Source organism: Alligator sinensis, unplaced genomic scaffold, assembly GCF_000455745.1.
Source record: "Alligator sinensis unplaced genomic scaffold, ASM45574v1 scaffold839_1, whole genome shotgun sequence".
Classification (NCBI taxonomy): Eukaryota; Metazoa; Chordata; order Crocodylia; family Alligatoridae; genus Alligator; species Alligator sinensis.
In genome coordinates, this window is record NW_005841885.1 from 799,950 (window position 1) to 827,072 (window position 27,123).

Sequence of the window (27,123 nt, forward strand, 5' to 3'; positions counted from 1 at the left end):
TAGCCTTAATTCATAAGGAAGGAATCCATCTACAATGTTTCTAAGATCAAAACCTTTTATTAAAGTTCAATATGTGTTCAGACAACAAATATTTTCCACTCAAGCTCATTTTGGAGTCTAGCCTTTTCAGGGTACTTCAGATGTCACCCAGAGGGCCTCTTCTGCCTTCTCAAGACTGAATCATTTTCTTCTGCGTGTCAAAGACGTATCTTTTAAAGAGAAGGCTGATGGCAACAGGCTGGGCTGACTCAGCTTTGGTGCTGTCATCCTCTTTGGCTGCATCCCCTTTCCCTGCTCTGGATTTCTTCTTAGAGGCAACAGTCAGAAGTGCCTTTGTGTCTGGCTTGAGCCCATCTAAAGGGAACAAGAACATGCATGACAAAAAAAAAACAACTTTTCAGTCAGGATTTCAACATTACAACTAAAAACAATGAAAGTGTGAGACCACCCCTGCATCCCCAAGCAAGCCAGATGGTGGCTTCTACTGCCTCCATTTAGAGTTCCCTGGCAACAACGAAACCTAAAATTGTTCAAACATGCCGTTCAGAATGGTAACACGAACAACCCAGTATCAACCTCCTCACCCTTGTTCTTGGTTACTGTGGGCCCCAATACATCAAAACACGCCAAAATGTCTGAGATAGGCCTGATCTGCAGACCTTCCTCTTTGCCCTGTGTAGATGCTTTCCAGCAGCTGCTTCTCTCCTTGAGAGGAGTTCAGGACAACAAGTTTGTACAGATAAACTACACACAATCATGTAAGCCACAAACCAAAAATTAACCAATGGTTATATTCTGAGGAGGGGGGCAGAGGAACACACATGCATAATGACCAGAGCATCTTGAACATTTTTGGTCCATCACTTAAGCCTGGCCAAAAGTGTGCTATTCAATATGCTCAGAGCTACAAAAGTGCTGCTTCTGGCCAAAATGGGTTACAATTGTCTTTTAACATTAAGGGGGTCCAAACTGAGAGACACGGGGAGAACCTGACTCTGGAAGTACAACACTGGGGAAGGACTGAAATGGTTTACCCAGAGCTGGCCCTAGGGGTGGATGACGTGAGCGACTGCTCAGAGTGCCATTTTGCCTAAGGTCAGGTCTGCGAACGTGGGCAGACCATTCGCCAGGGTGAGAAGGAGCCCATGCGTGGCCCCTGCAGTGTGGCCGGCCCATGGAGAGTGTCTTGGGAGAGGAGGCTGGGGCTGGATGGCCGGCAGTGCAGGCAGAGGCCAGAATAGGGAAGAACTGCCGAGACCAGCGGGCTCAGAGAGGTGAGCGCTTCCACGGGGAGCTGCAGCTGTCAGCCTGGACAAGCTGGTCTCCTTGGCACCGCCTGGCCCTGCCAGGCCCACGTGGTGGGGGGCAGTGTGGCTGGGCCTGACTGACCACTACCCAGCACATGACCAGGGTGTTGCCCTGCCCCTCCCATGCCCAAAACAAGGCTGCCCCAGGCAGTCCCCACCTCTGCAGGGCCCAGAGGGAGGCAATTCCCTGCCCAGAGCGGGGTCCCACCCTGAGAAGGGCAGCGCTGCTGCCCAGGGCTGAGACTGGGCTGTCTGCCGTGCCCGCTAAGGGGTGCCCATGCTGCTAGTTGCTGCAGCGGTGGCCGGGAGGGGGGTGTCCGCAGGGATACTTAGAGCACAGCCCAGGGCCAGCTGGGGACTGGGGGCTGCGGTGGAGCTGCGTGAAGCTCACTCTGTCCCGTCCCTTGCCGTGGAGGTGCCCAGTGCCACTGCTGCCAGGCTTAGCCCCAGGGTAACAGAAAGTGGGGAAGGGAGTGACCAGCCTTTACACAGGAATCAGCAAGAATGAAAGCACCACTGACTTAGGGGGTGACGGTGGAGCAAAATATAGGTTCGCTCAAGGTGCCATTTCCCCTAAGGCTGGCTCTGGAAATATGAATACCCAGCCTTTTCTTCCTAAGCTAGCTCAGAGATTTATTTACAATTTTTATTATATTTTACTATGTCACATCGGTGACATTTCAGATGTGACGTGAGTTAGCCAAATCCAAATAAACACTGTAAAACAAGGGAGATCCTCCTGCTTCCTGACAACTCTTGAAGCCTTTGGGGGTTTTTTTTTGGTTTTTTTTTGTTTTTTTTTACAGCGAATGAGAGAGGATCCCTTACAAGCATATTCGGTGCCACCTAGCTGAATACTCCGAAATGTGGTTCTCAGGCATTTGGCCAATTTCAGTTCAGGTATTTTTAACCTGTGGTGTCACATAACCTTATCTCAAACACTTAATCAGCTTCTCTCCCCTCATACTGAAACTCAGATGCGGATTCTCATATCATGGCCTGACAAAAAGATTGAGATGCTTATGATTTACTGGAGACAGGAGGTCTACAAGCACCGGTGATTTGCTCCATTACAGACACATCTAGAGGGCATTGTGGGGACTCAGCACCGAGAGCCACCTTCTCTTCTTGCTCTGTCAGATAGCAAATTGTTCCAAGTGGCATCCACAGCATGCAGCGAAGGGGGAGGGAAGAAGAAGAGGAAGTAAATGGGGAGCAAAACCAGGAAGCTGTCAACTCCCTACCATGAAGGGGGGTCCTAAAATGCTCCGTATTTTGAAAACAGAGAAGAAAGTCAAGTGGGCACTGCTCTTTCCAAACAAAGACTGTGTGTGCATGTGTGTGTGCAGGGAGGTAGGGGGTATTTCATACATGTAAAATAAACAAACACCTGCTCTCAATTATGGCAGTCAGATGTCAGACCACATTACCTTGCATATATGCTACAAGGCCTCCTGAAATGAATATGTTTAATAAGTAAAACATTTTGGGTGTATTCCTCCCCCCCACCACAACAAAATACCTTCTATCACTGGATGCTGGACTACATAAAACACAATAATTATTTCACAAGAAAATGAAAGGGCTGGTTTCTTCTTGGTGGCTCAGAAGTTTGATGATGATTATCCTTGCATGCGTGAGGTGCAATTAAATTAATCAAGCTAGATAACAAGGCCTGACCATGCAGTGTTGTTTTATGCCTTTACTGCATGGAGGTGATTTTTGTTTGTTTGGTTTTTTTTAATTGTGCTGTGCTTATCAACTCATTTAAAAATTCTCTGCTTATATTTCAACCACCCTCTCACAATATTAAAATGACAGAATTTAATTGTTTCATAGAAAGTGCCTTATTTTTGTTCGGAAAACACTAAGCACATTGTAAATGCTACTGGACACCAGGAGTGTAAGGATGGATGGGCAAGTGGGACAGGAGCCCCAGGTGTTACAGCCCCTATCTAAAGGGGGCTGCCAGAAAAGACCTAGGGGGGCACCTCACTCTCTTGTCCCTGCTTTTCTCCTGCGCTTTTCCTGCTCCAACACCAGCTCCAGCAGTGGGGAAGGTAGAGAACTGGTGGCAGCATGCAGGAAGGAACAGCTGCTGGGGGAAACATTGCCTCCTTTTTTGCCACTGATGCTGCTCTGCCTTCCCTACTGCCTCTGCACAGTCACGGCACTGGCCAGTTACATTGCTCCTGGAAACAATAGCAAATAATTAGGGATGGAAAAACTACCCATTAGCTCATCCAGTCCAGTTCCCTGCCATTGCAGGATTTATACCCTATTGTCCCCTTTCTACTGTTGTGATCAGTCTAGTTAGAGCTCTCCCTCTGCAACAGGGCTTCCTCCACTTCCCGAGGAAGAGCATTTACTTTTTGGACTTCCCTCAGTTTAGACAAGGACATTGTGGTGTTTCACTTTGGTTTCTAGTCAGTTTTCCCTTCTTGTCCTTATTACTGGTGCTGTATTGATGCCGCCGACACACTGCTATTGTTAAAACGATATGAGCTTCCAATTCTCACAGAAAGACTCATTTTCATTTAAAAACAACCACAACCCATTTTTATTGCTAAGTTTTGTAATGGGGGTTGGGGGAGGGGATAACACTTCATAGAGTGACTACCATTTTCACCAGTTACACTCCTAAATCTATGCCCACTAACTCTTCTGCTTGGTTTGTACCAAGTCTAGTACTATATCTCCAATTGGCCATGACAATAAAAATATTAAACAATGGCAACAGAGAAGGGGTTGATTTCCAAGGTGCAGTGCAGCAACAGTTCCAAGTTGCGCACTTCCACAACTACCACTGAAGTCACGGGGGACCGTGTGGCCTCAGTCCCTGTCAAAGTCAGGCCACATATGTAGGTGACCACGTGTAGGCGCCACAATTAAGAAAAAATTAATTTCAAGTGAACATGATGAAAAAAAGAAAAAAAACTCATATAAGTTGTAAAATAACTGCATAAGGTGGGAAAAAGGTTTTTTTTAAAAAAAGAAACAGGAAAATGAAAAAAGGAATTCTCTTTCCAATCCATCCAGAAAAATCCAAAATGAGGGAAGCAAAAGCATACCTCACCTGCAGCCTTCCCCACCTATTTGGATTCAAATAAGGTATTATGTGCGAGAGGAGTTAGCAGGAGAAATGGAAGAATGTGGTAGTTCCTACAAGTGAAATCGTGGGCTGCCAGCCAAATGCAGCTCAGGTATTATTAAATTCGCAAGGTATCTAAATTACTTAATCAGATCCCACGGCCCTCATTCTGCAAACAGATTAGGTGGCTGGCATCGTACCCTGACAAATGGCATTTGCTGTTTTTTTTCACTCTGGTGCCAGGAGGTCTATGGGCTGAAGAGGCTCTGTGATATGGAGCTGCACAAAGGAGCAAGCAGAGGGAGACAGGCGGAGAGGCGCAATCTAGGTTTCATCTACCTCCGTGGATTTCTCGCGTTACACACAATGCATACTTTACATTTTACAAAACCAAGGAAATGAAGGGAAATATATCTGTCACCGAAGAAGACATCAGCCCTTTAATAGCTGAAATGACGGATATTTTTAGATGGAGGTCTAGTTTAACTTACTTACATTAAGGGTCTAATCTCTCTTGAACAATGACTATGTTAGCTTGAATACATAGTGAGAAATCTGTTCCATTAATTAAGTGCTGCCTGTACTACTCGGATTTGTAGCAAACGTTAATAGATTTTTTTTTTCCTTCCTCTGTTGGACAATTACTTTATTTTGCCAAGTTGCTAATGGATTAAAATTCAAAAAGGTCTCTGTGTTAAAAAAGACTTTAGCTTCAAAGTTCTAACAAGCGCCTTGCCCACATCACTGGGAAATACCTACATATTAATATTATTAATGGGCAATCCTCAAAGGAATAAGAGATATCTGAAAGCTTAGCAAATTCATTCCCACCCATCACCTGCTATTTGCTACCATGTGTATAACATGCACATCCCAGCCAGACTGTATTTGAAATGTACTTATACTGAGAACAACCTTGGCTACAGACAGAAATGTAAGAATAGAACAGCTCTTAAGCCACTGCATTATGTTAGGTTTCACTGACTACAAGTAGCAAACAATGTCGGGACCTAAATGTTTATTGAAGGCTTCTTTGTCTTCGCATGCACTGAAGGACTCAACTCAAATCGAGTCTTTCATAATTCCTAAAACTGTGACCTTCAAAAACTTAAATGCAAATAATAATTAGGAAAAAAATATTTTCAACCCCTCAGATGGCTGTCATATATAAAAAAAAAGAACACTTGCAATAATTTTATATTATTTTAAAAAATAAAATCAAACTTTATACTAATTGTGGTTACCCTTATTTTAATCTTAGCATAGTAGACAAGAGTTTTACAACCGTTCATGCAAAAAGTTTTGAAGACTTTTCAGACAAATATACAATCCCAGTAATTTGGCATGCAAATTATACACAATATCAATCTGAGCTCATTTATTCAGTGAGAAAATGCAGGAAACAGCCTTATTCACTCAATTCTTCCTTTTTCCTGACAAGTATCTGATGCTTAGCATCTACCCACTCTGATCTGTCCATAATGGAGTTTTAAGGTTCCCTTATATTTATTTAATTTCATCCTTTATACTCATCTGATGAAATCTCCTTTTAATCAGGTCTGATGCAAAACTTAATGACGTCAATGGACATTTTCCAATTGACTTCAGTAGTCTTTGCAGCAAGCCCATGTGGAAAAGGAACCACCCATTGCTTCCTTATTGTATACCTGTACTGCAGATGATTTTTTTTCTAGTGTTGCTCTGCAAACAAATCAGTTGCAAAGTGCTAGAGGAGCAGACTCCCCATTAAATCTCCTCTTCCTCTAACCTCAAAAAGAAATACCATTAAGTAGAAGAAACAAAAATAACTCTGTGCTTGGCAGAAGAGTTCATGAGGCTACTTTATGACTATGTACAGACATTCAAAAAGCTCAAGGCAGAATCAATCTAAGTTATGTGGTTTTCTGTAAGAGGCGTAGTTTAGATCAGTAGCAAAAATAACACACATTCGCCCTTTGGTGAGGGGCACATCTTACACCAGGTTCCGCCATTTTTAAACGAAACGCCAAACTTCTGTTCTGTGATGGGTATAGCCTGGTTTTGTGTGCCAAACTTCTGTTCTGTTATGGGTATGGAGCAGTTAACAATCACTTATACTGGTAAAAGTGTAATGTCTGTATCTGACCTACGTGTTCATCTATGATGTACATGCTGCTGACTACCATTGATCAAAGAGGGGACAAACTCCTTTCAGAGCTCAGGTGCCGAGAAGAATGCCAAGGGACTGCAGTTCCTCAGGTAGGTGCTAAACCTCCTGCACCTTCAGCCCTTTTCTCCATCTTCCTCCACTACATGAAAAGCAGTTGCTTCACTTACTTTTTTGACCTGCCATGGATAATTGGGATTGAGCACAGAGTAGAAACCTGGGCCCCTCACCACCCCTTTTTTTCTTTCTGTAGCTCCTTGTCTCATGCTTCAAAATCTCCTTTACCTAGTTTTGCTCCTCTCCTCCTATCCAGTCAGTTGTCTTTTTTGTTGTCTTTTGTTTCACAACATTTTTTCTGGCTCTGAAAAGGTCTCCTAAGGTGGCTTTGGTTTTTTCCCCTCAACTCTAAACCTTCCCCTTCCATTGCTTCCCTGTCTCCGGCACCTCTTGGCACCTCTCCAGTTTTCTATACCCCTTTATCTGGTCCAAGTTTACCTTCGTGCCAGGTTTCCCCTTTCCTGTTAGCCCCATTCCCATCCCAAAGGTCTTCTCTACCTTCAAGAATGGCCTGTACTCATTTGACAGACCAATAAGACACTGGGTGAAAGGAACTGCAAAGGCTGATCGCTATGTTCATCGGTGGAGAGAAGTAACCATCCAATAACCCATGTGTGCCCAGACAGAAAAAAGCCTGACAACTAAACCACTCACTCACCTTGCAGACAGGTATACTGCCATATATATGCTCTTCAAAACAAGTCAACAAAAGAAGAATTGGTATAGTTGAACTTGACCCCTTCCCAAGACAGGCTGGGTGCCAAGTACATTAAGTAGCAGGGACGATTACAAAAAGTGAAAATTCTTTACTGTGACCAAAATTGCAATGACATATAGATCTGATATGGCAAATTTCAACAGCTTTCTTCATGCCATAAGACCCCCTAATCAAGGATCATACTAAAAGAAGTGTTTTATATACTGAATACTACCTTAATATTACAGTTATCAGTGTCCTTGAAATATCATCGCAGCAACAGCAATCACTTAAGCAGAGCAGCAAAGCCACCTCTGGGGAGAAGGGCAACCAGCAAAGCTTTCATGGTGTGGAATTAAAGCACAAGAAATTTGAGCCGAAGACAATGGGCCAAAGCCTTTACGTTTATGTTTCGTGGGAACTCAGCTTTTAAGATCTAATCTGAAACAGCCACCCTCACTGGCATTGTCTATACTAGAAAAATTAGATACCGTATTGCAATGCTACAGCCGCACCAGGGAGGGCAGTTGTCCAAGTGTTAGCATATATAAGGCTCAAGCTTTTTACTACTTTGTCATGACAGTCTGCTTCCTATGTTAGAGGATTACTGCTAGTGAAGCTCAGCATTACTGCTAGCTGTTACTGGAACATGGCATGGTATAGATGCGGATGTGCTCACTATTTGGTAACTCTAGAGCCTATCCTGGATGTTTTGTCAGCATCTGCGAGCACAACTTCAGATTGCTCTGGAATTCATGGTGATCAGTGGTTGGCAATTCCTAGAAATGAAGCAACTTGGCTCCACAGCGCTAGGCTGGAATGTCCAATTAGTGTCCTTTGTATCTCGTGGCTAAAAGACTCAGCCTACTGCAGACCCCATTGATGTCTATTGATATTCAAACATGGAAGGATGCTGATCAAAGGCACAAAACCAGTTAACGAAACCAACATGATGTTGGAAGCAACTTCTAAATTGAAGTCAACCCTTCGATGCATAAAAGTGGATCTTGTCTTCCACCTTCCTCCTCATGGGGCGATGAGGGAGGGGGAAGGAGGTGGGGAGAGCAAACCCTCAAGGAAGGAACAGGTTAGGGATAATCCTTATTCACAATGGACTGTTCACAGCAGCTGGCTTTCACAATTTCAGGATTTCCTTAAATTGAAAAATCCACACACTACAAATGATCACATGGCTGCACCAATTGTCCTGCAAATGGAGACAGCAAAACCTGGGTGACCTGAGAATTCAAAAGAATTACAGCCCCAGTTGGTAGTTTCCATTTCACAGCCTGACAGAGAGAGATGTCTGGGTTTCAGAGACTGGGAAAGCAGCAGTGTGCCCCATCCTCCTCCCTCCCACCCCCCCCGGGTTATGGCAGTGATTGACCAATGGAGGGAAAGATGAGTCTTTTCCTGGAGCCATCTGGACACCATGTTATTTTATTATATTTAATGCTACATTAGGGATCCAAACACTGTATCTGAGCTTTGTTATCAATGGATGTGGACTTAACTCAGATATTACCTCCATTCCCAGGAAAGGGGTATGGAACTTCAGATAGAGCTCTTTTGACAGATTCTGATTTAGCAACATTAACCACATCCCACTGATAACTTGGTGGTTCCTGGACACCCACCTATACACTAGTAAGTGTATTCTTTAGTATTAACCATGTGCTAGGAGCTGTACAAAACACTGCAGTCAGTCTCTGCATTAAGTACCTTAAAAACTCATCTTATAACCCCTGAAATAATGCTCTAGAGTTCTCATTTCTGTTTTGCCAACTCACCCCAGAAAGTGAATTCCCTACTCACCTTGCCATGATTGTAATTATCACCACACAAAAAGACCGAGATTATACTCCTCTCTTTCAGTCTTTCTGCAGGATGGCTTCTGTTCTTATTTATTGTCTGTATTATACTACTGTGTTTCTGCTTAGCACTTCAAATTATATTTATCTTTGCTTCTGAGAACTGGATGCATTTTTTTTTTTGTTTTTACTGTGTTCAAGACTAAGAAGCCCATTCTTCCTCTTACTATCTCAAAAAAAAAAAAAATTGGGGCTGGCCAGAAGAAGCCCATCTTGATGAATACCTGGAAGTGGAGTTGATGGGTGCCTATCAGAGTGCCCTGCCCAAATCTTTTGAACAAAAGGGCTTTTATAGTCACTGACATGGGTAAAGAAGTTTCTGTGATCTATGATTCTGATTCTACAACCTTGCTACCTCTTCCAGCCATAACAGACTATGGTATTACTATCAATAGAAACATGACCTTACCACACCTGGTAAGACCACTGGTCTGGCTTCCCATCTGTCTGTGATCAATTCATGTTGCTTTTGAAGCATCCGAGACAGAACATCTGTAAACTTGCTGAAGGTGCACTCTATGCTATCTTCCAACAACCTGGAAGATGGCATAGAGTGCACCCTCAGCAAGTCTGCAAATGACACCAAGCTGGAGGGAGTAGTAGATACGCTGGAGCAGGGGTGGGCAAAATATGGCCTGCGGGCTGAATCTGGCCCGCCAGGTCATTCTATCCTGCCCGTGGGGCCCCTAAAAAATTAGTTAATTAATGTTTATTTGCTCCTGGCTGCCTGTCAAAGCTGAAAGGAGCCAGGGGCAGTAGAACCCAGGGGGATCCCTGAGCAAAACTGAGCAGCCCAGCCCTATCCCACCCCCAGCCATTTCACTCTCTTCCTCCCCTCGCCTTGTTCCAGCACCACATGGTTCACGGCTACATTGCTGGACCGGGGGGCATGAAGCCAGGCCGGTGTGTGTATGTGTGTGTGTTCACAGGGTGAGTCCCACACGCACACCCCACCATACACATGCACCCACGCTGCCCCTTGCACTGCCATACACGCAGACCCCCACACTCCCTCACACACCCCAGCCACCCTCTCCCCCACACACGGCAATCACTTCTGTGTACACTACACAAATGCATGTAAATCAGGACAAAAATATTTTTTGAAATCAAATTAATGAATGCTGTAGATGTTTTCTTTTTTAAATATAATTTTGTATTTTTCTGGTTCCGAGACGGCAAAACCCCTTGCTGAAAGGAGTATATTCGGGGGCAAGGGGGGGGACTTCGGGTGGCAAAGGTCAGGAGGCTAGGGGGCGGGACTTCCAGTCCCAAGATGGCAACTAGGGGTCAGGGCACCTGTCAAGGGGCAGGGCGACCTATGCAGCCCTCGACAGCTTGCCAAAACTCGGTAAGTGGCCCTCTGCCCAAAATAATTGCCCACTGCCGTGCTGGAGGGTAGGGCTAGGATTCAGTGTGACCTAGACAAACTGAGGATTGGGCCAAAAGGAATATCATGAGGTTCAACAAGGACAAGTGCAAAGTCCTGCACTTAGGGCAGAAGAATCCCATGCATCAGTTCAGCCTAGGGGTTGACTAGCTGAGCAGGAGCTCTGCAGAAAAGGACCTGGGGGGTTACGGTGGACAATAAACTGAATATGAGCCAACAGTGTGCCCTTGTTGCCAAGAAGGCTAACAACATACTGGGCAGCATCAGTAGAAGTGTGGCCAGCAGGTCAAGGGAAGTGATTATTCCCCTATATTCAGCACTGTTGAGGACACATCTGGAGTACTGTGTCCAGTTTTACCCCCCACATTACAAAAAGGATGTGGGCAAATTGGAGCATGTTCAGCAGAGGGCAACAAAAATGGTTTGGGAGCTGGGGGACATGACTTATGAGGAGGGGCTGAGGGAACTGGGTTTATTTAGTTTAGAGGAGAGGAGACTGAGAAGGGATTTAGTAGCAGCCTTCAACTACTTGAAGTGGGGTTCAAAAGAGGATGGAGCTAGACTGTTCTCAGTGGTAGCAGATGACAGAACAAGGAGCAATGGTCTCGATTTGCAGCAAGGGAAGCTTAGGTTAGATATTAGGAAGAATTTTCTCACTAGGAGGCTAGTAAAATGCTGGCACAGGTTACCCAGAGAGGTGGTGGAATCTCCATCCTTGGAGGTTTTTGAGACCCAGCTAGACAAAGCTTTGGCTGGGATGATCTAGTTGGGGATGGTCCTGCTTTGAGCAGGGAGTTGGACTACCTCCTGAGGTCCTTTTCAACCCTAATTTTTTATGATTCTATGATCTTGCTACCCTTTCAGCCATAACAGAATATGGTATTACTATCAATAGAAGCACGGGCATACTACACCCGGTGAGACCACCGGTCTGGCTTCCCATCATCGGTCTGTTATCAATTCATGCTGCTTTTGAAGAGGAGACCATACTACATCTAACCAACTGTGCAATGCTGTGCCAGGTTGGGCAGGACTTCTTTACCCTATGTCAGTGACTACATAAGCCCTTCTGGCCAAAAGATTTGGGCAGGGCACTCTGATAGGCACCCATCAACTCCACTTCCAAGTATTCATCACCCTGTTTACCTAGCTAGCTTTGACGCGACTGCTGGCCAGACAGATTCAGTCCAAGAACAGGGGTTATCCCAGACTTTGCAGCCTCAGAAACTCATGATTTGAAGTCCAGTTCTTTTAACAGCTTGCTGCAGAGGGATTTCATTCGTGCAAATCCCCTGTAATTCTTTTCTACTCCAAATTCAGGCCCTCTCTCGCCACAGCATACAGTAAAACTTCATACTATCTTTAAGTGCTTTCCTGCCAGCCTCTCAGTTGCAAACCCTAAAGCAAATGTTGTTTTTCTCTACTAGTTAGTGTGAGATCTGCTATTTTATTTCCACCTCTTTTTGCTAGTCCCAGTAGAGCTCACAAATGAAGCAAGACTGGGTAGGAAGACCTTCAAGGGAAACAAGGAAGTTAAAAAACAACATCCTGGTGATTTAGTGAGCAGCAACCTTTCCTCAAAACCTATTTTGAATGCCTCTGCATGGTTCTAGGATCTACAAGCACCATGGAATAAGGAAGGAAATGTGTCTCTTGGAAACACAAAATTAAGGTCATGACCACTTGCAGCCATGAAAAAGCTTGCAATACATCTCAAGTAGGCTGCCCTTGTGTCCTCAGGAAATTCTGACTCAGGTAATCACAGTTTGCCTACAGCAGCTAAACAACGGCAGTTTCAGGTACATGCAGTACCTTTAGATATCCCCAAATACTGTGCAGTCTTGCTGTAAGCAGCTGAACTGCTGCTACTTCCACACCAGAGCATGCTGCACTTCAGTGGCGAGCGCACTAAACCCTGCAGCATATCAGCTTGTTAAAATGGGTTCAGGCTTCTGGAATATAGGACATCACAGAGCTGTTCTTATTGAAGCTGAACTTACCAAAGTGGATTTCATTTTGGCCCTCCGGTTATTAGGGAAAGTGCTGTTCTTTTCGGATGAGGAAGACAGAAGCTGTTTCAGTTCTGAAGGCTGACCTAGGTGAAGTTCAGGCCACAGCTGTATTTGGAAAACTCTCACATCAAGCCGGACACAACCCTTTCATGCACAGTGCCAATTCTACACAATGGCTTGAACTGCACTCTCTGGCGGTCCTTAAAGGCACATTTTGTATCTTGGCTTTTGCTGCTAGCAATCAAGAAAGAATGCAAGAAAACAAAACTGTTTCCCAAGCACTGTTTGCTGGTGCCATAATTAATATAATCAAACAATTCCACAAATTGCTTCCAATTGCTGGCGTCACTTTCATGTGCTGAGCCAGACTTTCAAGAAGGGCCCTTCTTGTCCTACATCCTTACACTGGTAACCCTTGCTTCACACAATGGTAAACAAGGCCTCACTAAATAGCAGAGGGTAATTTGTACTGTAATAGGTCCCCAAGGCACCATGGACACAATTTGAAATGCCATCTAATTTTTCTTTTTAATTAAAAAGCAGTTACTATATTTAAATAACAACACAAACTAAGTTTAAAGGGGGCAGCCTGGAGGTTCCCACAGCTTGCTGGGAGCCTTCTCAAGGTCAGGAAGAGTTTTACAGGCTTGACTAGTACATTTTTCCCGTTTAATTAGTCTACCATACCCTTTGCATGAAGTCAGCAATCTGCTTTTCTTAGTCCAATATTTTTCATATTGTTAACTCGAGCTTAGGTTCCAGTGCTGTTTGATATTTATTATACGCTGAATGGTTGGTTTCTGGCTTCGACATCTGCCAAGTCCTCCTTCCCAACAGGAGAAACCTAAATTTGTAACCAAGACCAGGGATCAGTAACCTATGGTCTGCAGAGGTCCGATCCACCATAGGGTATCAGTGTTATGGCGTTGCATTGTGCTGCCCACGTGCTCTGCAGTGCTCTTCTTTGAAGCATCTGAGATTATCTTTGCTGCAGGGGGGCCAGGAACCTGGCAGCTGGCCACCCAGAGCCAGGGGTGGGGTAGGATGGGTAGAGGTGGAGACTTCTGACTCGCAGCAACACCTGGGTCACAAGCTCTGGCCTACATCAGCATAAAGATGCTGATCCCTGATCTAGACCAAGAACACATGTGCCTCACTCTTCTCTAATTTTATATGCCCACCTCACATCCAACAAGGTTAATCCACAGGACAATCACGGAATATGACCTAAACACCCCAAATCAATGTAGCATCATGATCATGTGTCCATCAGAATGCAGAGAAATAAAACCCAGCAACAAGCAACAAGTCTGAGTTTTGCTAGACGTATTTCTTGGCTAGACAATCACACAGGGAAGCACAGACTTCTGGAGTACAAAACAACGTAAAGTTTTCACTGACTAAGACATCTATGACTATCTAATATTGCACAACTCACTATGCCTTGCATTAAAGCCATGTGTTGACAGCAGGGAAAGAAGTCATCACGTCTATCATCAAAAACAGACCCCTACCATTGGCATAAGCTCTTGTGCTAATAAACAATATATACATTGCTGTTTCTGAATCTTTGACTTCACCTTTCTGTAGGCTGTGCAAGATGCACACACTAGACTAGACAGTGTTGTACCCATCTCAGGCGATTATGACACCAGCTACACAATCCACTGCGCACTCAATGCAAAGTATTAACCTGCAGAACTCCTGGGTACACAATGAGGACAATCTTTTCAACTGTAAATTCAGCTACTGGCCATTAGCCCAGGGTAGTTGAAGGATTATATACTACATCCCCAGTGTGTTAGTAGGGGGGGATTAACTCTCTTGGAATAAGGAGAGGCAAAGAAAAGAGTGGGTTTCTGTCTGGCTCACTGACCCTGTGCTTTTATTTGTTTATCCTTGGATAGCAAACTTCTCAGAGCAAGAACAGTCCTTCTCAAGTGTTTGGAAAATTCTTAGCATACAGTGGGCACAACTGTAAATCAAATACAATGAGGAGGAGGAGGATAATATTAATGCAAATAGTTCAACTGCAGTTTGGAGTCTGGGACTCTAGAAAGACTCGTTAGACTTAGCTGTAGAAAAATTATAGGCTGACCAGCTTGAAGCTCACCATAGCACTGTGAAATAGCCCGTGCTATTCAAAACAGCTGCACAGAGAACAATTTGTGTTTGAATATGGTAATTAAGTTTTTCAGAAGCAATCGCCCACTATTATTTCAGCCACTGACGAGCATTTGTCCACCCCCCCACCTTACCAGGGCTTTCCTGCTAAAGTAAAGCCGACCTTGTGTAGGTTTCCCCTTTATCAAAGATCACTGCTGTTTCTTATATATCTCTGCCCCACAGGATTTAATTGATAAGATAAATATTGACAGTAAAACAATGACAGAGTGCCATAACTTGAACTCAGCTGTTCGCTTACAGTTCAGTGCACTATATTTCTGTAAGTTAGCAACTTTGTGAACTCCTGCCATGATTCTGGTGCTACAACCAGTTTTGAGCAAACGTGAAAGCCCATATTGGTTTTGTGCAAGAAGTCAGTCAAGGAGCTTAACATTCATCCTCAACAAGTTTTGCCACCGATGGTTTCCACGGCGGTTTCCATTAAGAAAATGAGAAGGGGGCAAGAACCCTTAAAGGTTCTTTGGGGTAGAACTGACGTTTATGAAGGCGACAAAGAGTACATTCTGGCTACAGCCAAGCGTGTGCTTACCTCATATGTCCATCTCTGCAAATATGCATCATCCCTGACTTACAGCATGCCTCGGCGCTATGGGGGCCAACCTTCTTGGCAGGTGTGCCACACATTAGTTCCACACCCTCCCCAATTGCCACTCTGACCCTTTTCCCTTATCTGATCTGCTGCTCTGTTTTTTGCTCCCTGGCCTAGCTGTTGCTCTGCTTTCTGTTTCCTGCTAAGTGCTCCCTGTCTGATTTGATGCTCTGCTTTCTGCCCTATCTGCCACTGCGTTGCCTCTCCCCTCCTTAGTGTGCCACAAGCAGAGGCTGCCCATGCCACTTGTGGCACCTGTACCACAGCTGGCCACTCCTGCCACAGCACTGAGTTCTGTTTTATGCACGCAGTCCTGCTTACATCCTGCATTCTTACCTGTTCCCAGTGCTGAAACCAGGCACAACCTTGTTACTGGACCACAAAATAAATTGTTCTTCTAAAAGTAAAACCTGCCTCCTAAAGAGCATCAGGAAAACTCTGCATGACAGAGATTTTTGGGACAGTCTCCCAAGATAATCAGGCTATGCTCCTGGAAAGGTTTTACTATAGGCAGAGACAATCCTGCCTTGTGCAAGGGGCTGGACTAGATGACCTCAGAAGTTCCCTTCCAGCCACGCTTTCCTATGAGTCTATGATCTCAAGACAGGAAGCTAGCCTTCTGGAAAGGTTTTACTATAGCAGGGTTCTTTCTGTTTAAACCTTCCTGTCTGTAGGGGGAAGTTATCTCCCACAATCCAAATCATGCAACTTAAACTTCTGTATAGATTAAAAGAATATTTACCTGTGTGAATTTGTCATTCTAAAGCTCCAGCTGCATCAAGTTGGGGCTCTCTCCATTTCCTCAGTGGGAGTTTTGAAGTTAGAGAACATGCACGAATGGGCCAGCAAATCCCCCAATGGATTTAAGGTCAAACCCAGTATCATAAAACCCAAAGAAACCAGTGGCTCTCTCAGCACTAAGGTGAGCAGGGACAAACAGGAAATCTGTTTTGAATTCACCGCAAGGGACTAAAAATTGCATCTGGGAAGCCTAATGAGAAGTCAAAAAGTACAAATACCCAATTTCCCTTACATCAGCCTTTCAGAAGGGAACACAATGTGGGAAAAGTTCAGGTTAGCCGATCTGACACAGAATCAAAGGCAATTCATTACAAAGCACTTTCAAATCACAGTTCTGGATCCGCAGGCCTGTAATCCTCCCATCTTGCTTGTGACTCTTGATGTGGAGTAGGCACCACAGAAGCCAGTTAAGCTGGCCCAACTCCGCTGACTTATCCCAGGCATCTGCTGCTCATTGCTGGTCCAGAGTTTGAGTTTGTCGATATTCATCTTCCCCTGGGCTGCCTTTTTAAAAGCAATCCTGAACAATGGGACTTCAGAATAAAGAATAAAACACTGAATTTTTTTTTTTAAACTTCTAGGCAAGGGCCTTTAATGCGATTAGAAGGAGGAGGGGGAGGTGGATAGCAGCTTTTTCTTTTTTATGTTATGTATATTGTGTGTAAACAAATATGCAATTTGCTTTAAAAAGATAAGGTGATTAAATTTTTATCGGGCTTGTACTCTGTTGTCACCACAACAAAGAGAATTAGGAGGAGGAAAGAAAGGCCTTTTTATTTGAATTATGCTCTTACCAGAGGTTCTCCACAGCACAGCTGTAAAGCCACTCAATGTTCTCCAAACAGGCCCTTTGATTGCATTTTATTCAACTTGTTTGCATTTGGAGCAATCGAACGGAAAAGAACGCTCCACATTTTGATGTCTTAATGTTCCTTAATACCTTCTTTAATTTATATTAAGCTTCTTAACTAGGGTTATGAATTCTTCAAAAACAATAAAGACCTAGTGCAGAAATCTTTCACACACCATGAAAATTGAAATTATAATGTATTCATGGCTTTTTTTTTAGTTATTGAAAAAACATTATTTAGAAGAAAGATTTAAAGCACAAAAACATATCCTGAAGTTGTATGAAAACGACTGGATCCATAGGACTAGATGAAAGTTCAAACTAATTATTACATGGAAAAGAAAGTGGTGGGGGAGGCAGAGGGAAGGAAACTGTAAGAGAATATTTTGTGACTATAAACTTTTCAGTCTTTTAATATCCTATAAATTCCTTCTCTATCTCTGTCTGCAAAAAAGCACTCTGGAAATTCATACAAGTTTTGTTTTATTCGGAACAAATCTGAATGTTGGCCAGTTTTTCTTCCTCTATTATTATTTATTATTATTCAGTCTCCTTTCCAAAAATGGGCCTTAAAGCTTAAGGTTCCACAATATATTTTATCTACTTCTATCTTTTGCAGAGTGCCAAAAACAACAATGCACATTTAATTGAGGAGCTTCTTAATGGTGCACTGAAACACCCACAAATCTCAAAGTTTCACAGGACACCTGTCTATCTGCGTGAAGTTTCCAGATTGAGCTGCCATTCACAGGTGGATCTTCGTCAGATCAGAGGTAGGCTTTATGAGAAAAGAAAAGGTCACGTAATAAACAGAGTACTTAAAGAGGCCACCCAAGGGACAAGACTCAATGGGTTTGTTTTTGCTTGTACTGTTTGTTTTCCAATTATAGTTAAATGGATACTGTCAGTGTGGTTAGGCTTAAAACCCTGATCATCTGTCTTGTGTCAAATTGTACCCACAGAGTTCAATATTTAAATATATAAATTAATACATACATGCCCACACACATGTGTATGCATGTACGTGTGTATAATTTACAATCATTTCATTTAGTAATAGAAAACCTATTTGCAAAAAGAAAAACCCATCATAGTCCATATGATTCTAACAAGGAACTTCTACATTGCCATAATTTTGGTTTCACTCTTTTCTAGTATGTCTACTGTTTTATACTTAGTGTTTCTCAATAGTTGCTGAGAACTAGTTTGAGAAGTTGTGTGTGTAAAAAAGCACACTTACACACACACACACACCTCCCCTTCCTCCTCCCACCCCTTTCCTTCCTCCACAGCGAAAGCCCAAGAAAAACAGGACAGCACCATAAATTGTTTGCTCACTTATTATAAAGCCACCACACTGCTTCAGTGTTGTGGCTACAGTGATATGGTGCATTATAAATACAGTAGGAGAAACAGAAACTTCCTAGTTACTCGCCATCCCTGAAGTACATCAAACTCACTCTAGAAACTCCTGGGAGAAAAGCATGTTTGTAGAGGAGCACAGATCTTCATATGGTATCATTGTTACTTACTGGCGACATCCTCTGACTGCTCACCTTCCTTGCTTCAGTTACGCATTTTTGCTGGGTTCCAGGAAAGCTCAAAATGAAACCTTATGACAAAGCCCCCCTCTATGTACTGAGTGTTTGTGGAAAAGCTTACTGAATGGCTATAATTGTCAAATTACTGTCAAACCACCATAATGATTACAAACAATTTTAAAAAATCATACACAGAAGATTTTTTCTAAGTTTCAAAGTGCAACAAGTGCTAACATGAATCCAATCAAAGCAGGATTTTGACATGCAATATCAATGCTGTCTGAGATTAAATGAAACATCTCTTTTCCTGAAGCTTAAAAACCCACAGCCTAGGGCTCTGTGTGGGCATCACAGCAGAACTTACAGTCTTGCTTAAGCAGTACCATTGAAATCAGAGGGGTTAATGAGATGGGACAGAACAAAACCTAGGCTGATGCCAAAGGCCAGCTCCTACCCTGGTACCCAGTCTGCTCCATGTCTGTCCTAAAGCCATTAGCAAGACACAGTAGAGAAGGAGAGAGAGGAGGACAGAGCACTATTAAAGCTGAAAGCTACTCAAGCACAGCAACTGCCTTTTAACCACTGAAGCCTATGTTATATAGCTGTTTAAAAGCTTTGGACCACAATTTCATTACTAAGTGAATGCCTAATTTGCCTGCACATGCCCAGTAATTGCACAAGTGATCAGCTTGCTAGAAATCTTTACTGGTCGCATGTAATTATGCAAGTTTGGCCCTTTAAGCAAAAGTGATGCATGGATGCCATTAAAAATTCCATCCAAGTGAAATGATTCAACAAGTTAGTGAAAGAGTAAGAAATCTGCTCCAACTACATCTCAAAGATGGAAAAGGCCAGAAGTCTACAAGCATCTAGGTGACCCATGAATTCCCCCTAGCTGCATAAAAATAGTTTGAAACAGCTATTTCCTGAGCTGTAGTTTTTAAAAGATGGTCACTGCTCTATCCGTTCAGCACATATCAGCTACCCACCCTTTGATAGTTAGGCGATTCTCTTTGGTCTCGTCTACAAGGCAGACTTTCTGTACTCAAGAATAGCATCCTGAAGCATGCTACAATGCTCTGGGTCTGGGTTAGGCTTCTTCTTACCCAGAAAGAGCACGGTCACATTTGTGCACCATGTTATCAGGAATTTGTACTGCTAAAAGACAGCTCTACTGCACAACGGTGTGGATATGGCTACACCACTTTGGCTTGGGACAGACATTACATATAAACCAGTTTAAGCGATCAGAAACTGGTTTAAACCTGTAACAGAACATAAGCTCAGTGCACATAAACCAGTTTCAAAATGGCTGAAACTGGTTTAAGATAAATCTGATTGAATGTAGTATCAGACTTAACTGATTTAGGTCAAACTGGTTTATGCAATGTCTGTCCCAGGCCCCTTCCTGGTTTATCTTAAACCAGAATCCCCCAGCATCCCAGATATTTTGCAACCCTGGGCTGTGCTGTCTGCTCCAGAGAGCAGAGCTGGCCCCCTCCCCCTCTGCTCTCTAGCCAGAGCTCTGGCAGAGACTGCAGGCACAGCAGGGTCTGTCTGGCTTTCCCCTGCCCCCTTCCACCTTGCTGCTCACTACTCAAACAAGGATCCCCCGCTTCCGTCCCTCCCATCTCCCACAGCACGGACCCCAGCCCCATGGACCCTAGGCACGTGGTATGCTAGCTAATGCTGAGAGGTGTCTGCATGTGTGTGCCTCCAATTTCACTGGCACAGACAGACAGAACAGTGTCCACTTAGGGCTTTTTGGAGCTAATCAACAGGTCAGCTGGTAATGTCCCTCCGTTCCTTCCTTGGAAAAAGCTGTTTAAGAGGAGCTTGAACTAATAAGAGAGGCTTTTGTTTTCTTGATGGGCTGATAAACACTGTGTTATCAGCTCCCTACTGGCTCCCTCACCTGTCAGGTTTGCTGACAGTATGAAGAAGCAGGAAGAGGGAGTTTGAAAAGCTCAGTATCATCAACAGATACATGCACTGCACACCCTGCCTTGCCTCAGAGTGCTAGCCTGGGGCTGGGAGCTGGCAACACTCCTGCCCCTTGAGCAGCAAGCAAGGAAAAGCCTGAGACGGTGCAGGCAGGGTGGGGGTTTACACCCCTCCCTAATCAGAGCATCCTGCCAAGGCCTGGCCATGCCCTCCCTCAGCTCAGCACTATGGAAGGGAAGGGAGGGCTGCTCTAGCGCCCCCGGCTTCTAGCCTGAACCACTGCAGGCATGTTCCTGCATTTCCTCAGTCCTAAGAGAACATCTGTGCAGTTGCAAACTGGTAGGCAAGTTAAACTAACCTGCAAAGATTGAATCAATTCAAGCTCAGGCTTTTTGAATGTCTGTCTCTAGCCTTCTTGTTCAGGAGGCAGCCTATGCAAAACAGTGCAGTGTCCTCAAACATGCTGCTCTGGAATACAGTAAGTTCTCTAAGTTCACTGTAGCAGACAGCCTCTGTGTACCTACCAATTAGTATTTGAGTCAATACTGCTCACCAGTGTTCTGAAAGCAATAATTCAGCCAAGGACACTGGAAGTTTACAAAACTGGCCTTCGGAGGGTTTGAAAACCTTTTCTATAAGACTGGTTCAATGAACTAAGCACAAGCATGCAAGCTCATTAGTTGACCAATACTATCTGGTATTAAAAAAAAAAATTAATCTAATGATTTTTAAATCAGGATAAATGTCTACTCTTATTTATCTTCTGGGCTTTGGGACCCTACAGTTCACTTTTGTCAAGCTTTTCTCCAAAATTACAAAGGCCAAAATCAGAAGTTGTAAAGAAGGTCATAAATTAGGAGAAGAACTAAGAATTTTAGTCAGAAGTGAGATTCCTGAAAAGCAACATGACTCAAGTACTTGGGGCTTTAAGAAAAAAGCACCTAATATTGCAAACTTCACAATAAAAATCTCAAGAGATTGCAGCACCAAGGGTAAATCTCACACAGCAAAGTGAAGGTGTGATTGCAGCATGGGTAGGCCTACCTAGGCTAATTTAAATCTAGCTAGTACCAGTAACAATAGTGACAGAAATATGTCATGAACTTCAGTACAGACTACAACCTAAATACATTCCACAGTCTCTGAGTGGCTTGTATTCTTGCTTGCTAATTCAGGTCTCTGGATATTCAGCGCTAACTTAAAAATTGCCCCTTCACTCTCTGATCAGTAGATCCCAAAAGTTGGGCTTCTTTCTCTTACCACACCATTCCCTGCTGCAGGAGGTAGGGAAGGTTCTAAAAGTCAGTCAAATAAAAAAAACCAGAAGAACAGTAGGTTGCTCAAATCTTTCATTAATAAATTGTGTCATATCTTGTTCTTAAAGTCAAATGGCCTTGCTCTTTATGAGGTCCTAAGTCCTTAATATTTTTTAGAAAGACAAAGTCAGAAGTACAATTCAGAAGTACTAACTGATAGGAAACTATTCAACTGTTCTAGTATTATGTTGTTTGGTAAGAGATGTCTAGGAGTCCAGACTAATCAATGAACCAGTGACTTTAGGATCCTCACCTGGATTGAAGAGATTCACTGGACAGTTCCAAAATACAAATTCACTCAGACCGACATCCCAAAGGATACGATTAAGTTTGGTGTCTCAAGTGAACTCAGCAGAAGGTAGCAGTGAAGGAGAGGGGAAAATTAGATTACGGGGGGGGGGGGGGGGGGGATAAAACATACAAACAAGTTAAAAATAAATTAGCCCCAGTTCCAAAACCACAAGGGCAGCATCTCACATTGCTCTCACTCAAATCATTTAAGTCTTTGTTTATTTGATTAGGTTTGGGTCCTAGAATGGTCCATTTCATGAGCAGGGGCTCCAACGTCAAGATTTATTTTCCAGCTGGATAATTGCTAAGCTTTTGTCTTATGCTAGCATGTCAATATTTGTGACACCCTAGCTTATTCAGAGACAACAGATGAACATAGTCCAACCTATCACCCAGAAACACCAAGCCAACCTGTCAGTCATATCTCACACCACACAGTCCTCAGCTGACAATTAGCTCCTGCCATTAACTGAAGAGAACGCTCTGGCAATGGCTGAGCGTCTGCCCTTAGCAAAGAAAAGGAAGTTCTGAACAAGAGCATCCAGAAACCTTTAATCAGCAATTCAGTGGGGGTGGAAAAAAAAGCAAAGTCTTGTACTTTCTGGAAAAGAAAAGAATCAACAGGACGGAACAAGTCTCTGCATTGGTACTTCAGCAAAGTACCAGAAAAATGTTTCCCATTGAAGTGTCTGCCAGGCAGTACAGGTGCTGCACGGGCAAAAACTCAGCGGCAGGATGGAGAGGAGTGACACATCATATGAAAGTATCTCCTTTCATCTGACCCAGGGAAGAGCTGGGTGTACCTCCACATACCCCTGTCCTTGGTTGAGCTTCGCCAAAATAAGTCTTTTGAAAAAAGAAAAGAGAGTGGGGGAGGGAGGGGGCAGGAATGAAGGACAGAAGGTAAATCTCTGGCTTCAGTAACATTTAGGAGCCCCTGGGGGTTACAAGAAATAATGGCCACAAGCTAGCAGAGAGCAGATTTAGATTGGACATTAGGAAGAACTTCTTCACAGTTCGAGTGGCCAAGGTCTGGAACGGGCTCCCAAGGGAGGTGGTGCTCTCCCCTACCCTGGGGGTCTTCAAGAGGAGGTTAGATGAGTATGTGGCTGGGGTCATCTAGACCCAGACCTCTTTCCTGCTTATGCAGGGGGTCGGACTCGATGATCTATTGAGGTCCCTTCCGACTCTAACATCTATGAATCTATGAATCTATTTGCTGGTTCCTAAAGCCGCTCTATATTTCCTCTTGCTCATAGAGTAAGAGTGCTTTGGCCAACTCTGCACTCCGCAAAATGCCTTAAACGATATTCAGTAAAAGGAAATGCTGTGTCCCTTCAAATATCAGTCTGTGGCTGTGCCCTCTGTTTAGACCCCTGCCTTAGGGTTTTAATTGTATCCTCCCTCACCCCCTGGTGGTTTGGCTTAGTTGTCCTGATGTCTCCACTTATCGTGGAGGGTAGAGCTGATCAACTGCAGGCTCCTCTGCTTCTGAACTCAACCAAGGAGCCACTTTAATTCCAGCAGCTGTTGCTGATTTTGCAGCAGAACCATGGGAATTTTGTCTTTCTGCAGTCCCCTCCCCCCCTCCCTTTTTCATCATAGCATAAGCAAAAAGGAGCAGAAGGAATAACAGAGCAGTCCCAACTAATAAGAGCTTTTCGTCCAGCAGGTATAACAAAATAGGAATTGACATACTAAATCAGATCATACTAAATCCAGCATCCTGCCTGAGAGCACCAGTACCAGATGCTTCAGAGGGAGGTGTAAGAATCCTGAAGGAGACCAATGTGGAATATTCCACCCCCCAAAACCCCCCATTAGGCCTTGCTCTGGTCTTTAAAGCTGTGTCTACATAGCACGCTGCAAGGCAGCACAGAGCTGGCTGTAAAGGAGCTGCTTGGGTACTGGAGAAAGTCTAACCATAGCAGCACACAGCTCAGTGTGATCTTATTTCAGCCTTTAAGAGTAGCACTCTTAAATACCACTCCATACCACCATTATTAAAAATACATATATGACTTCTTTGTCCATAAAAAAAAAATGTGCTACTTGCCCTGGGTGAGTGGCATTCTTTTGCAAAGCTACTGGTCCACAACAAGCTACTTCAAGTGATTTTATAAAATTCTACATTGTGAAAATGTTAATTTCTAGATAAATATAACCCTGAAAAAAATGAAAGCCTGGGTTTTTTACAATATAGGAGACTACAAGGTACATTCTGTCCTCAATAATTTGAAAACAATTGCAAATTGTGGTCTAGAAGATGTTGTCTGAGAAAACTTTTCTTGAAGGAAGACTGTGAGCAGGGAAGTAATAGATGTACTGGGATTTTGGAATGAAACTGGGTGAGAAGTTTACTAGCTAAAATGGGGAATGAAGAGAAACTGTTTTGAATTCTCTGCCTTTCAAGTAAAGCAGAGAGATAATTAAGCCCCATCTCAAATACATATACCTTAAAGATAATTTCACTCCTCAACAGATGCAAAAGTACCAGCTGGCTTAAAAGACAGAAATGAATGCTTTCTTTTAATGACTATATTCAACGCAAATACCAGAGCAATTGGCACAACATTAATACCAGTGTTAGATTCTATAAAAAGTAAGTCAAATCAGTCATGTAGCAAACATTAGTATTCTCATATCCGACTATGTTTCATGTTCATAATCAATAATCTTTGAATCAATGAACATGTTCTTTAAAAAATAGGAACAAGAGTGTAAGACAATCCTTCATATGAGAGATGCTAAACTTTCAAGTCCCAAAATACACTTTTACTTCATTTTAACAGAACAAAAAAGAGAGAGAGAGAAGCAGCGCTTGGTTGGCTGTGCTGACTTCTAATGAAAGTTAGTTTGTGCTCAGTGTTCTGCAATCTAAAATTATAATGGACAGGCTGCTCTATTCCCACCTTTTATTGAGTCCTATTTTAATACTCCAAATATATACTACCTAAATTTGTATACTCTTTAACAGTAGTTAATCTTCAATTAAAATACCTAGAGCAGAAACTAAGATAACTGGTTTAAAAGGTAAAAGCTTATTGACAAAAATGTATTCTTCATATTGCCTTTTTTAATTCTGCATATTAAAAATGTCATTTTTATGACTTGAAAAAAATCTTCAAGAATAATGAAGGCTAACAAAAGACTGAAGAGCAGTAATTTAAAAAGCTCCATATGTGGCATCCTGATTACTGTATCAGTCCCATTTCCATAACGAAGGGAGAAGTCACCGAACTGCCGCCTGTCCTTTCTGGTGACAAGGAAAGGGCAAAGAGGACAGAGTGTTTTCAAGGCATCATCCTTCAGGCAGCAGAGGAGGAACAAGAAAATCTCCTGCAGTACAATATGTGGGTGTCAGTGTCTGGCTCTTTTCTGGAGTCTGGTAACCCCAGCTCTGGTGGTCCCTGCACATGCACTTAATTTGGAAGCGGCTGAGTTCAAAAGTTTATCCTCACTTTTTGACCTGCAAAGGTTTAGTGTGTGGGTGTGCACATGAGTATATACATCATGCCACACAAGTGGAGGATGTGCAGCCACGACATATACAGCACATGTGTTTTTTGAATGCAGGTCGCACTGTGCATTTTCAAATGCTTTAACATGCATATATTATCCAACATGTATCAGACACACTGCACATCGTGTGGTCAGTCAGCCTACCCAATGCAGCTAAGGAAAGGTTGGTTTCGTTTTAGAATTTGGTACCTCACTGGAATGTATTTATTTGCATGTCTCCTCCCCACCCTGCCAAATGTACGCAATAATCACAGAAGTGGCTAATTTATCACAGCATAAATGCAGGTATACCACGTGGAAATATGACAACCTAAATCCCACAGCTGACTAAGGTAGCATGATATTTATGCCTACCATATATACATCATAATGATGGGTCCATTAGCAAACGGGCTGTCTTGATATTATGTTTTTTACTATAGTATCTGTAAATAGTACTGGTACTACAGTACCTTCGGCAGATCAAGAAAGATGCAGATTAAGTATTATAGCAATGCAACTTGATAAAAACTGCATCTGTAAATATGCTGGGGCTGGGATGAAGCGAAGTACCTGGGAGGACTAGGGAGCACAGGAAATCTGGGAGATGCTAAGTGTTAGTTCTCTTGGACAGAGAATAAGTAGTCACAAACCTAAGACAAATCATTTCTTGCAATTTCTTTACAAGTACCGTTAGTGCCGCCATCACCCACTAGCAATTTTTTTTTTTTGTTTCATTGCTCTAGGGCTTTAGTGATGCCTTAGCTTTCAGACAAAAAAGCTGCCATCTTGAATTCAGGTCCTGGCAAATATGCCAGTGAGAAACCAATTTGCAATTAGTTGGCTTTTAAGTTATTAGTAATTTTTATCACTTGCAGAGAAATTGTGTTATACTTCTGGAAACTTACACCATTTGCATGGAAAAGCTTTCCACAAGTTTGCATTTGTGACATTAAGTAGGGGTGCACCAATATATCCGTTGCGTATCAGATTGGCACCATTAAAAGGAGAAATGAATTTATTGGCTATTAGCTTTTTTTGGTTGTTGCAGCCGATAATTACAACCGCACGTCCAAAATAACCTGGTGAGCGTATTCTGGTCTCTATGCCATCAGCCTGAGCCCAGGGCAGACTATAGGTCCCAGCGAGCAGCAGGAAGAGGAGGGGGCACCTGGGAGCAGTCACAGGGTGCCACCCTCAGCAACAAAGGGACTGTTACCAGCTCCTGCTGCTGCTGCCACGTCAATGCCACGTGCAGCAGGGACCTGACACTGGGGCTGCCACGGAGACACTGGGCTGCACATGGGCAGGGTAAGGTGCCACGTGAGGGACATTCTGATCCGCCGGGCACCAGATGCCTTTGCAATAGCGGTTTCTCACTGGTGGCCATGGGAGCTCAGCTACACGGGGCCTGCTGAAGCAACAGTGTACTTTGGGGCTCCAAACGTGTCCAGCGCCACTGTCCACACAAGAGTCCGCCACACCTGCCCAGGGCAGCAGCACAGGCTGTGTGGGGAGCAGGGATGTGGGGA

The 27,123-nt window shown here is 43.5% G+C and overlaps 1 protein-coding gene across 1 annotated transcript in view; it reads right to left on the bottom strand.

Annotated features, from left to right (window-relative positions):
* Positions 1 to 28: 28 nt before the first annotated feature.
* Positions 29 to 27,123, bottom strand: part of EEFSEC (eukaryotic elongation factor, selenocysteine-tRNA specific) — a 202,818-nt gene continuing 175,723 nt past the window's right edge. The window contains exon 8 of the mRNA XM_014516960.2: positions 29 to 354. Within this exon, the coding sequence (XP_014372446.1) occupies positions 170 to 354 (185 nt within the window). The 3' untranslated portion in view covers positions 29 to 169. The remainder of the gene's footprint in view (positions 355 to 27,123) is intronic.